The sequence below is a fragment of the Oreochromis aureus genome, linkage group 19, assembly GCF_013358895.1.
Source record: "Oreochromis aureus strain Israel breed Guangdong linkage group 19, ZZ_aureus, whole genome shotgun sequence".
NCBI lineage: Eukaryota > Metazoa > Chordata > Actinopteri > Cichliformes > Cichlidae > Oreochromis > Oreochromis aureus.
In genome coordinates this window covers 7,843,510-7,857,104 of record NC_052960.1, presented here as the reverse complement: position 1 = coordinate 7,857,104, position 13,595 = coordinate 7,843,510, and the positions used below count along the sequence as shown (strand labels likewise).

General features: G+C 38.0%; 2 protein-coding genes across 3 annotated transcripts in view; one reads left to right on the top strand and one right to left on the bottom strand.

Moving 5' to 3' along the window:
• The window catches only part of babam2 (BRISC and BRCA1 A complex member 2), a 111,631-nt gene extending 101,921 nt beyond the window's left edge, over nucleotides 1-9,710 (bottom strand). Inside the window, exons 1-3 of the mRNA XM_031733418.2 lie at nucleotides 9,562-9,710; nucleotides 7,910-8,065; nucleotides 4,908-4,984 (exon numbers count right to left, since the gene is read on the bottom strand). Of these exons, the coding sequence (XP_031589278.1) occupies nucleotides 4,908-4,984; nucleotides 7,910-8,046 (214 nt within the window). The 5' untranslated portion in view covers nucleotides 8,047-8,065; nucleotides 9,562-9,710. The remainder of the gene's footprint in view (nucleotides 1-4,907; nucleotides 4,985-7,909; nucleotides 8,066-9,561) is intronic.
• Nucleotides 9,711-9,863: 153 nt separating this feature from the next.
• rbks (ribokinase) overlaps nucleotides 9,864-13,595 on the top strand; it is a 57,835-nt gene continuing 54,103 nt past the window's right edge. The window contains exon 1 of one of the 2 annotated variants that reach the window (XM_031733416.2): nucleotides 9,864-9,949. The gene's annotated coding sequence lies outside the window, so the exon portion shown is untranslated. Of the gene's footprint in view, nucleotides 9,950-10,008; nucleotides 10,176-13,595 lie in introns of those variants that run through there. The other variant, XM_039603748.1, reaches the window with a different exon arrangement.

Here is a 13,595-nt window from a genome sequence, read left to right as displayed (position 1 = left end):
CCGGACGCAGGGAGAAGCAGCCATCCTGACTCCTTTTCCTCTCATCAGAGGAATGAGAGGAAAAAGAAGGGAAAATTAAGGAGCATAAAGAGACAAACAGCAAACTATGAGAGAGAAGAGAAACTAATGAGTAGGATTTGGAATCTCCCAATGTAACTTCAGGTAAGACTAAGTTTACTGGATTATGAAGGAATTTACTTCCTTTTGGGCCAGGATAACTTAGGTACAGACCAGTTTTCTTCTGGAGCAGCTTATATTCAACATAAGAGACCAGGATGTACTAAATCACTACATCAAAATACGCACTTAGTGTTCATGTTGCATCTGTTCAACTGCTCGCCAACTTAAATATCTAATGAGCCAATCATGGCAACAACTTGTATGCTTAGTTGAGATTGCATTCTGAATTGCAAATAAGCATCAGAATGGCAAAGAAAAATCATTTAGGTGACTTTCAATGCGACAGAGGCTTGTCTGAATATTTCACAAAATGTTACTGAGTTTTTCCCACACAGCCATCACTAGGATTTATATTGGATGGTTCAGAAAAGAGAAAAAGTATCCAGTGAGCAGAAATATTCTGTGCAAAAATACCTTGTTGATGACAGAGTTCAAAGAAGAATGGGCAGACTGCTTTGAGCTGACAGGAAGTAAGTCAAATAACCACTCATTACAACCAAGGTATGCAGAAGAGCACCTCTCAATGCACCAAACCTTGAATCAGATGGTCTACAACAGCAGACGACAACACTCCTGTCAGCTAAAAACAGAAAACTGAGGCAACAATTCATATTGGCTCAACAAAATTGGACAGTACAAGATTGAAAAAAAAAAAAAAAAATCTTGCCTGGGCTAATGAATTTTTATTTCTCCTGCAACATTGGAACAGCAGGATCCAAATAATTTGTGTAAACATTACAGTATGGATACATTCTGCCTTAAATCAACAGTTCAGGAAGTGCTGGTTGTGTAATGGTGTGAGGGATAGATTTTGGCACACGTTTGGGCATCTTAGTACCAGGTGAACCTTACTTAAATATCACAGTCTGAGTATTATTGCTCATCTCCTTGTGGCCACAGTGTGCCCATCCTTCTGATGGCTCCTTGCCATTACTGTACTTAAACAGCCTCCACAGTCACCAGAACTCAATCCCATTTTTGGAATGTGGTGGCACAGGAGATTCACACCATGAATTTGCAGCCATTATCACTGTCAAAGAATGTGTCCAGCCCCTTATTGAATCTATCCCAGAACAAGCGAGGTGTACCTAAAGTAACCAGTAAGTGCAGATGCTTAGGAATAATTTTACTGGTAAAAGCTTTATTCATATGGAAGCAATTCACCACAACAGTCAATTAAATGGGGCTTTACTTCATCAGGCAAATTTGCTGTGCCAGAGTTGCAGCTGAAACCATCTTGCACGCCATTAGAATATATAAGCAACACATTAAATTAATGTAATTACACATTACATTAATTAGTATTCAATTCTCAACGCAAAAAAATGCAATCATAGTCAGGTCTTCCAGTGTTTAGTACTTCAGCACTTAAACTGCACACACATTCCTACAGCATGTTTTATATTAGAATATAGCTTACAAACTGTGCAGCCTTTCCTAACACACAGTCTCACACTGCTGCTTTGAATAGCTGGTGTTATGTGTTTAACCTCTCCAGATTTTTCTAACATTTTTTTCCTTTTGTAAAATTCACTGCTTCTCTCTTTCTTTGTAAAACTTGCTGCTCTGCTGCCAAGAGACTTCTCCGTGTTTTTGATTGGTCATACGCTGCCAATTCTGCCTTTTTCACGCAAACACTGCTCATAACTCGCAGTTACACTGGGAAACCCTGGGCTGACTTGTCGAAGTGATAACCACCCTTGTGTGACTGCTTGCCTTGATTACTGATCTTCCAACAAGTGAATCCAGATAAGGAAGAGATATCCCAGGTTTTTTTGATCTTGCTTTGTACTTACAGTCTAAATTTGAAAAAATGCTCAGTGAATCATGGGACGTCTCCCTGCAGTATAAGCATATAGCAGTTTTACTGTACCTTTATTTAGCTTATGTACATAGATATGGTTACTTTCACTGCTATGGCCTTAAATGATGTTTCACCTTTAAAATGGCTGCCTGTTAGACAAAAGTGCAGCTCTCAACACTAATAACGGTTGAATTACATCTTTTTATTTTAAATAAAACTGTTCCAGTGAAGATGTTCTCTTTCCAAAGTGCAGGCCAATTGCTCTAGACACTGAATATGTTAACCTGCGCACAGATGGTGGCCTGCAAATTGAAATCATGCCAGTGGTTTAGAGTATAAAGAACACTTAAATGGTTTAAGAAATGAAGTAAAAATGGGCTAAATCGTGCAATCAACAAGATTAGACTTTAATCTGCTAAATTTAAGACATTATGAATGCAACTTTCAACCCATTTCACATTCAGTTAATTCTAACTCCATTTTGTACACAAAACAACTCTCACTTTTTATTTAAATTTTTTTCCTTTTGTTTTTAACGTTGATTGCAAGGAATAGACCTGATAATTATAATTATTCCACAAATGACACCCTCTCTTGCAACCACTCGACTGATGAAATGTTTTTTTCGAGTAGTAATTATACAGTCAGTATTGTGCTAAAAGTCTAAATGACTGGTGTATGTGAGATTCAGTGACTGGATTAGTTTTGTAAGGGCCAAAATAGCTCAACAGAAATGCAGAAAAATCGACTTTGTTAATTTGTTTTTGTGCTGGGTTCATTGCTGTAATAGTTTTGAGTGTCACTGTTAAAGCACAGGTCTAGTATTGTCTCAATATAACTGTCATAATGACCGATAGATGTCTTCTTTAGGGATCACATATTATAGCTTGTTCAGGGCCAATACCCATAATAAAAAATAAAAAATAAATAAAATTTGCTGTCATTCCTATCCTGCTGTATTTGTCCTTGAATGTGTGCTTTTGTACACTGCATTTTTATGTGTTCACAAACCGCACTGTTCTTATTCAATTATTTTTCAATGCTATAAGCTTTCATGTGATTTTTTAAACCATTATCTACAGATGCTGAATCTGTCACTTTCACATGACAGATCACTATGCATAATAAATAACGAGCCCTGGCCCTTAATTAAAATCAACAAATAGCAGCAATTAAAGTGACAGCATCAGAGCATCTTGTGACCCTCCTACGTTTATTGAGAGGCAGAACTGCTAGTTTACGCCTGCTAATTTTCTTTGTTTCTTGCCCTGTTACCATTAGCTTGGTCTATTTTCCATATTTGTGCTGATAGTTTGTGTTTCTTCTTCTTACTTTATGGAGGACGGCGGCATCTGCTACAGAGCCTCTGTAAAGCAGACTGCTAGTTTTTCTGTTAGTTTAGACGTTACTACTACTCCAGATAGCTTCACTGCAAGCCAGCTAGCTGTAGCTTTAGCTTAGCTTTAACTGTACGTTACAGCAACAAAGTGACAAATTATTAATTAACAGTTTAGTATAATGGTGAAACTTCGCACGCTAGTCTCTGATGAAATAGAGCACTATTACGGTGCTGTAACTTTAGCAGATGATTGTGAGAATTATTGGAACTTTAACTGTGAATCACAACCTCTACTTTTACATTTTTATTTTTTCAATTTGTGTTTTAATTTAATTTTCTTTTTTTTTTTTTAAATCACTGTACAAACATTCACTTGTGAAGGCAACTGACTCATAGTTCCCAGTCTCAAACATCTGCACTAATGCCTCCTCAGGCTGGTTGTGTTGACAAATCTAATCATTATCATCATAGACTAAAATAAAAAGTAAACACACCAGCCACTTTATTAGGTACACCTGTTTGTTAGCATAAATATCAGCAGCTCAATGCATTTAAGCATGCAGAAATGGTGTAAACGACCTGGTAAAGTTACAAACTTAGAATGAGTTTGAGGATGGCATGGTTCCTGCTACTCAAACTCAATTAACCAGTTGTTCCAACCAAGATATGCACAAGAGCACCTTGTCAACCTTCAACCAGTTGGGCTAAAACAGCAGAAGACCACACCGGGTGACACTTTTGTTGGCTAAGAACAGCAAACTGAGGCTAGAATTCACACAGGCTCACAAAAATAGTATAACAGAAGGTTAGAAATATGTTGCCTGGTCCAATGAGTCTTATTTTCTGCTGCAACATTCAGATGGTAGGGTCAGAATTTAACATAAACACGTTTTAACGTCCATTCTGCATTCAGTTCAGGCATGTAGTGGTGATGTAATGGTATAGGTGTAGTTTTTTGGCAAACCTTAGAACCAATTGAGCAACAATCCAGCTCCAAAGCACACTTGAATATTTTTGATGACTATGTCAACCCTTTGAGTACAGCAATTTCAGCTATTTCAAGTTCTGTTTAATTTACTTGACCATAATAACCTTGCATGCAAACACTAAAGCGTCATTGTCAAGACAGATCTTGTTGAACTTACTCTGACCCATATTGGATGAAAGTAAATGTTTCCCCTCCAATCTCTAATTAATTTTATAACATAGAATCTAAACAAAGCAGAACTGACATAAATGCAGCTTTTTGGAATGTAATGAAACCTTCATAATCTCATTTATTTTTAAGAGCACAGCGGACATCAAAACTTTAAAAAACTTTGTTTGCTTTTAGTTCATCACTTTCACACAGGCCAAAAATTAAGCCAGATTTCAAGCTTCTGAAAAACCTTAGCTGACTCCAAGTTCTTTATCTCACTGCTACTGCTTTATGACTTAATATGGCAAAGCAATGTTTGCTTTCCTAAAATTAATTTATCAAAACCCAACAATAAGAACAACCTATCAGCTTACTGTCAGAAGCAGAGACTGAACTCTTGTGACTAATCTGAAAATGCCAAATATGACTGTGAATCATTTACTTACATTTAAGGGTTTCTCCAGCATAGGGAATATGGAGTTTAAAGCGATCACAACACGGACCAGGCGTCAGAGATGTACATCTGAACATGAGGAAAGATGAAAACACAGACATTCAAATCAAGTAATCAGTTAACATCAGGGATTTTTAAGGATCAGTATAGAGATAAAACAAATATATTGCTGTTTAGGAAGATTTGGGTATTTTTTGACACTTTATCTTTATAAAAACAACATTTTGACAGTCTTATTAATCAAATTATGGAATACATTATTCACATTTTTATACAGTCTTGATCAAAAGTTTAAGACCACTTGAAAAATGGCAAAAATCATATTTTGCATGGTTGGATCTTAACAAAGTTCCAAGTAGAGCTTCAATATGCAAGAAGAAGAAAAGGAAGTAAGACAAAACATTTTTTTGAGCATGCAATTTATTGAAAACAACGCTTAAACTGAAACAGGCTGTTTTACAGGCGATCAAAAGTTTAGGACCACATGCCTTTAAAAGGAAAAATCTCCCATTTCTTCTTGTTGCATGTTGAAACTCTACTTGGGACCTTGTTAAGATCCAACCATGCAAAATATGATTTTTGCCATTTTTCAAGTGGTCTTAAACTTTTGATCAAGACTGTATAAATGAATGTTAGAGTGGACACTTCATAGTAAACTATCTTATCTTTTTGTAGGAGAACAGTTGTTGTTATGGCGTAAGGTTGTTTTTCAGGAGTGTCATGGTCTGGGTGAGTGCGGGGTTTTTCCACTCTGCTGGGCTCCACCTTCAGGTGGAGACTCCAATCAGCCTTCTCACCTGATTGCAATCAAGTCACCAGCATATAAGACCAGCGCTCACAACAGACCTCTGCCAGATCTACAGCTAACCCATGTCAGTGCTAGACTGCCAAGCTTTGGTGAGATCCCTGAACATTTCCATTTCTACTCACTGTGTTTTCTTTGTCATAGTACCCGCCTGGCCATCACGCTTCTCAAGCTGAACTGCACCAATCGCTGTCTGGACGCTGGTTTCCTTTATCTGGCTGTACTCCCTTCATCGTGACACTTCACCTGCCTGCCTCCCTGCAAGGTGTGTCGCTCCAAGCATATTCCGGACCGTCCTTTGACCTCACCTCACCTGGACCTCCTGGACACCCTCGTCGCATGCCACTTTCACCTGCTACGCGTAAGCCATAACCATCATAGTTGAACCCACCGGCTGAGATTCACTAGACTGCCTGTCTCTTTTCGTTATAGTGACCCTGAGTACCTCCACCCAGGCCACTGGCCCCCCCCCGAAGCCGCTCACGGAATCTAGCATCTAATCATAGCGCACTGTTTGAGCTTCATGTTCCATAGTTTGGCCACATAGCCTTCACAGTACATAGCCTACATTATTTCCTGTTCTGTAATTGAACTAAGCACTGTAAATAAAACTGTATTCACGCCAGCTTTGCCTCCCTCTGTGTCTGCATTTGAGTCCATACTCACAGCCTGGGCCTCTCGGCCATAACAAAGAGTTCAGCTTGGCCCCTTAGTTCAAGTAAAAGAAACTCTTATGCTTCAGCATACCAAGACATTTTGGACATTTTCATGCTCACAGCTTTGTGGGAACCAGTTTCGAGATGGCCTCTTCCTGTTCTAACATGACTACACACAACCATGTCCATAATGACATGGATGAGCGAGTTTGTTGGGGAAGAACTTGATCGACCTGCCGGTCCTGACTCGAACCTGATAGAATGCCTTTGGCATAAATTAGAGCAGAGACTATGAGCCAGGCGTTCTCATTCAACATCAGTGTCTGACCTTAAATATACTTCTGGAAGAATGGCCAAAAACTCCCATAAACACACTGCTAAACCCTGTGGAAAGCCTTCCCAGAAGAGTTGAAGCTGTAAAGGGTGGGCCGAAATCATATTTAGAAACTATGGATTAGGAATGGGATGCCACGCAAGTTCATATGCGTATGAAGGCAAACAACCAAATACTTTTGCCAATATAGTGTATATGTGCGCATGCAGATCTTAAATTAAAATAAATACAGAACAATTCTGAAATTACATATTATGCCAAGTCTAGTATTAAAAAGTCATTAGTATAAGTTAAGCAGACAATTATTCTGCAGTGAAAACTCCACAAAACACAGTATTTAATACTTTTCTTTTAGTAAAGCAAATCTCTTTGGATTTGGGGCTGTTTGTGACACAAAACAAAGAATTTAAGGCACTCTTTTTGGCTCACCGGGCCTAAAATAGACCCTGTGCATTCCCATGAAATAATCAATGTTCACTTAGTTCTCCAAGCTTTCTGAAGATCTTCCAAAGTTGAACAGTATCTGGTCTCAGTGGAAGGGTGGTTGTAAAGAATAAGTTCAAAAGCAAGGCAAACAGTGAGAAAACGCTGAGGTATGCCAAATTACACAAAAGCTGTACTGAATATCAGTGACAACAGCTCCTATGGTGTAATGTATCAAAATTTGATCCTGGCAATGATATTTAACACACTGCCAAGGCAGGATAAGCACACCTGGATATAAAAATCTACAATGGAAAGCTCAGTCATGGATTGGCAACCCAAGAGCTCAGACCTCAACATTGTTGAAGCAGTGCTGGATCATCTTGACAGAAAACAAAAGGTCGCAAACATCCAGAGAAGAGCTTTGAATGTCTTTCAAGCTTACAGAAATTACGAGAAAGCTTGCCCAAGAGATTTCAGAATAGAGCTGGTCACACCAAACATTGACTTTCAAACTCATTAGAACATCGCAGACAGTTTTTCTCCTTATATACTGTATTTCCATATATGCTTGCAGATGCTTTAATAAATCACTGCACCCATTTCCCATTTTATGAGCAACATATTAAAAAAAGTCTTGTGGGGAAAAAAATTTAGCAAAAACCTTGTAGGTTGGTCCAAAACTTTTGCACAGTACTGTAACAATATTTGTAAATTAGCTCCAGTTAACTTTTTGCTTACAGACATCATTTGTGTAATACATCATTTGTCCTCACCCAGTTTTGAGATCTGTGACACGGAGGCAGTTTGTGGAATCAAGCCCCACACGGCCATTCCTCACCACACTGCACAGCAGGGGACGCAGCTCAGGTGAGATCCGGTGCAGTGCGACTTCAGGGGACATATTGTTCATTTTACCCACTGTAAGCAGTCTGTAGAGACACGATAACAGCCTTAAATTATTTTATTAAAAAGTTAATTAACACAGTAGAAAGATGAAATATTAGTATTTGGTATAGATCTGCTGCCAGTTGTTTTACCCTGTTAGAATTCTAACAAAACATAGGTCAGAATTTGTTTTTCGACGATTGACCTTAGGTCAACAAACCTCATCCAGTCACTTCAACCTGCTCCCTACTTTTCTTTAGATCCACCAAGAGACAGTGAATCTCCTTCTGATCTTCTGCATCTGCGCTTTCTCCCCATAAAGTCATAGTGCTGCTCACTGATTCCCACCTTTCTTCTTAACCTAGGTTTAACAACACTTTCCCATAGCTTCATGGTATGAAGCTACAGAGGCATGAAGCTACAGAGGCATTGGCTTTATGCCTCTATAGTTGCTACAGATCTGCACAATACCCTTGTTCTGTACCAGTCTACTCAGATGTCTCTCACCTTCCAAGACTGTGTTCAGCCATCTGGTTAATAAGTCTACTGCCCTCTCTCATAGATATAGCCATACCTCCACAGGTATGTCATCTAGACTAGCCACTTTCAACACTTCATTCTTTTCATAGTTAACCTCACTTCCTCCTTATTATTATTTTTCTGCACTTCCTGATTCACCAAGTGTCCTTCATTTGTCCTTCTCTTTCTCTCATTTTCTTCAAGGGAACTAATTTTTGAAAAACGTTAAAGAACAGTTACAGTGGCAACATGCCCTGATTTATCTGGGACATTTTGTAACAAATCGAAAACATCAACAAAGTAAAATTGAGCCTTATAACCAACGAACTAGTATAAAAAAATACAGTTGTTTCATTATTATCAGTTTTAAATTACAAACTTTAACTATGATTAAATATGCATTTTTCATAATAATAAAAAACAACTCTATTTTTCCCCTTTCAATATAAGTCAAAGACATTAAATGCATATATCTAAAGTATTTTTTCACTCCCTATGGCTCTCCAAAAATGCAACATCGCTGGCTTTACTTTTAAGCTATCATTTCCTGGTATTATAGAAATGTTTTCCCCGTCCTGTTTTAAAATTGCTACCTTTCTGTCCAACTTTTTTTCTGAAAAATGCAGGTTTTAAGAGAAGAATAAGGCACAGTAACACAATATCCACAAAACATTTCTTAAAAGTTTAGTGTTAATATAAAAACATCAGAAGGAAGCAGATTTAGTTGCAACACTGGAAGCTTCCTTTCGCACTATAAGCACACAGGGAAAACACATATTACATATAATGTTGTAACATTTTAACGTTCTAATTTGGTGATACACTGAATGCGCTAAGGGTAAATTAGTGTTTATGCCACAGTTTGTAATTCAGATGCTCATAGGTTTGGCATCGTTAGCCACTGTTAGCTTAGCTAATACTTATGCGTCAAATTAACACGATTTAAACATATAGCGTTCTCAAAACCTCCCCTGCCCATTTCCGTCCATTTCAATACAGCCTGCGGCGGGTGTGTGAGTACCTGAGAGAGATGGAAGTCTTTAAATTTCAGCGTAAAGTCCAATGTTTACTTCATACTCTGATCAATTTCCCCGGTTCATGTTGTTGTTTGGGTCCTTGTGATAGCCCCACAGTTAGGTGCCTCTCATAATGCCTGTGGGTAAATTTACTTTCTTTCTTTTGCAGGAGCCGTATTTCCTCGTGATGCATTACCTATGGCGCGTTTTTGCTTGACATTATGATACCTTAACACTGTCAAATAAATCTAAACGTTTATTCCTTGATAAAATGACAGTGGTTGATCTGGCAATAGCGATAACGCCAGGGACCTGTCACCGTGCACTTTGACCTGGGACTTCAAGTAGTGGGTATTCAGTTTTACAATCCGCAGGAGATTATTTGAATTCCAGGTAATTTAACACACTTCATTTAACTTTGGAGGTTGTCTAATTAATCCGGGTCACGATCTTTTAGTTTTTTGATCGGTTTATTCCTCAAATACTTGAGGTGTCAGAGTATTTGGCTGCATATGTAATGACATGTACTAAGAGTTTACAGTACACCAATAATACAAGATATTTGGGCTTGTACACGACATTACCGTATGCTAAAATGGATAAAGAGAACAATTAACAAGTGAGTACAGTAAAGTACGTGCAATTCTAATATGTGAGTAAATTACCATAAAAGAAATGATTTTCTGATATTGAGCTTTTAAAAGATTAAGGTTGACTTAATGGTTCTTTTAATTATTTTTCTGAGCTTGAGTTATACTGGATCATTGAATTTGATACCAGTTTTAAACCATTATTCATGATATACTTTGATCAGCTACAACTATTAAAATCACCTACCTAAAAATTATCCTTCCTCTCCACCACCATTACAACTGCCATCATCACCGAGGCCTAGGTATAGGATCTCTGGAGGGCTCCTACAATTTTTGAGATTGAGACTTGAGAACAGATTGTAGGGTTTTCAGGTTGGGGGCTCTGGATCATGGGAGCTGCAGACTTTGTCAAGCCCTTCAGAACTTTTTGTGTTCCTCCAGCAGTTCTTGAGCAGGTTTTGCTAAACTTCTAGGAATGGATTCAACTTGTTCCAGTTCCAGTCCGATGCAGATACTTTGAATTAAGGCACCGATACCAGTGTTAAAATAAAAATGTCTATAAGTTTTGGGGGGTTTTTTATATAGAAAATTTCATTACACATAAACTCAATATATTTGCCATAAAAGTTAAAAATTATGTAAGTCTACGATGTCTTGAGGGGATAAAAACAACAAAATAAAACTTTACAAATAAATAAAATACAAGTTAACACGCATGTGCACGTATACACACACAGACACAGCTATCAAGTGTAAGCCTGCAAGAATAAAAAAGTTTTAAGTATGTTTTTTCAGTGTAGACACAGACATAATCGATCTCAGTTTAGCAGGAAGCTAGTTACAAAGAACAGGATTACAATAACAATAATCATAATAATAATAATAATAATTCAGGGAACCATTAAAAGATGACCTGTGATGTCTAACCAGGTTTTAGACACTATGCAAGTAAGAGATGTTCCACTGAGTAATCATCACTTTGACTGACGCTGGGAATTATCCTTTTTTATATGCAAGTACACACTGATTTCCTAACTTTATAAAATAAAATGTATGAAATGTACCAAAGATAATAAATTACAGCAGGATAAAAATAAATAAAATATTCCCCTCATAATATTTAGTCTCCTATCAGTTCATTGTGAGAACTATTACTTCAGACTGCTATTATTTATTTTCAGTGTACTGTAGTTTATCCTTTCCTGGTCTCACAGTTTCACGGAGTCCACCTCCTTCAACTGCTCCTCACACACACATTGGGGTGACAAGAAACATGCGATGTGAAAATATATTAATGGAGCTGGCAACAAAATGTCACCGGTGTTACTGTAAGTGCAGTAAAAGCTTCTAAACAACAACAGAAGATAACAACAGTGACAACAAGTAAGCTGAGAAAATATTCTTGAAAGTTTTCAGTAATGTCTGCTCTCTTGACCGCAGCGTATGGTTAAACTAAAAGCTTTTGCAAATATCAAAATAAAAGATGTTGATGTAGGTAGAGTCAAATGCTTCCAAGCTGCTGAGGATTTGTTGTCATCTTCCTCCATGCTATGTTAGTCTTCCCACCAGTTACCAGTGCACTGCTTCTGTCAGATGGTGAATTAAACACAGAACAATATAGAACTCGTTTAAATGGATCAGTCATAGTCCAACTTATTGTCACTGATATACAATTTAAATATTGGATCAGGGCAATGTATAATCAAACACAGTCAAGCTTTTTTAATACATTTCCAGTAGTGTATTTCACAATCCACTTACAACACCACTGTGCTGATTCTCTGCAACAAACAAGCAGACCTACTCTGAATTACAATCTTTAAAGAAAATTTTTGTTGTGTTGCATATTACTCAAAGCTGACTGCAATACTACTATATATGTGACAGGCTACCATTGGCTGATAATATCAGTCATTTGATTTATTGGTTGATTATTGTCATTGAAGTTGACACTCATCGTGAGCTTGAATGTTATTGTAAAAAATACACTACATACACCCCCACTAATATTTAGCTAAATATGCTTTAGCAAGTTGCACCTCAACCAAATGCTTTTGGTAGCCATCAACAAGCTTCTGGCATAATTTGAAGATAATCCTCCAGGCTTCACTTTTGGTTGGCAGCCTCTAAATTTTGTACAATTTTGTAATCTGCATTTTTTTTTTTCTAGAAATGGCTCCAAGAGACCTTTCCAACTCGTGTAAATTTACAATTCTTCTTCTTAGATCAGGGGTCCCCAACTCCAGGCCTTGAGGGCCGGTGTCCTGCAGTTTTTAGATGTGTCCTTGATCCAACACAGCTGATTCAAATGGCTAAATTACCTCCTCAACATGTCTTGCAGTTCTCCCGAGGCCTGGTAATGAACTAATCATTTGATTCAGGTGTGTTGACCCAGGGTGAGAGCTAAAACCTGCAGGACACCGGCTCTCGAGGCCTGGAGTTGGAGACCCCTGTCTTAGATCTTCACAGACTTCTGAGATCTTCACAAAGTTACCATGATATCCATGCTCATGAACTTCTGACCACAACTGTTAGGGCTGCACGATTTTGCATAAAATGAGAATCACGATTTTTTTGCCTAGAATTGAGATCACGATTCTCTCACGATTTTCTTTTCCAATATAAATATTTATTGCACTTATTAACTGCACATCAACTTCGTAACAGTTGAAACTGAACATAAAAACAATAAATAAAAATAAAAACAATAAATGCCTCACATTTTGTGGTTGCCGCAAAATGTTGTACTGCTTGAAATTCTGTCTCCACCGTTGCTCGACACTGCGTGTATAGAGCAGGTAGTGCAACAATAGAAAAATAGTTGCGGGACGGCACTGTGTAGCGTTTGTCTAGGGCAGGGGTGTCAAACTCAAATACACAGTGGGCCAAAATTCAAAACTGGAACAAAGTCGTAATAACATTAATATTTATTGAAAAAAATCTTCCTCCAGATATAAGAATGAATCTTTTCTTATGGACTCAAACAAGTTTTGCTGAAAAACTGAATATGGAACAAGCAAAGCTTAATACTAAACGATATATATATTAGCTGTATAATACCAGTAGGCCAGCTCTAATAGTAATTTGGCATGGCTTCGCGGGCCAAATGTAATTAGGCTGCGGGCCAAATTTGGCCCGCGGGCCAGAGTTTGACACCTATGGTCTAGGGTGTTGATCATTTTCCTAAATCCCTCGTTTTGCACAGTGTTGATATATCTTTGGTCAGGTGATAAGTAATAGCCTCCGTAATTTCTTTGAGCCTGCGGGAGTTCGACGTGTATAGGGAAGCGCTGTATAAGGTTCCCGTTATTGATGTTTGGGTGGTTGACCGGCACAAATTTTCTCCTGTCACTTTCTCGTCATCCCTGACGTGTTCTCCGTTGTTTTTTCCCTGCCAATTTGAGCATCACGGCACAGCTTCTGTATCACGTGGTATAAGGCTCCGC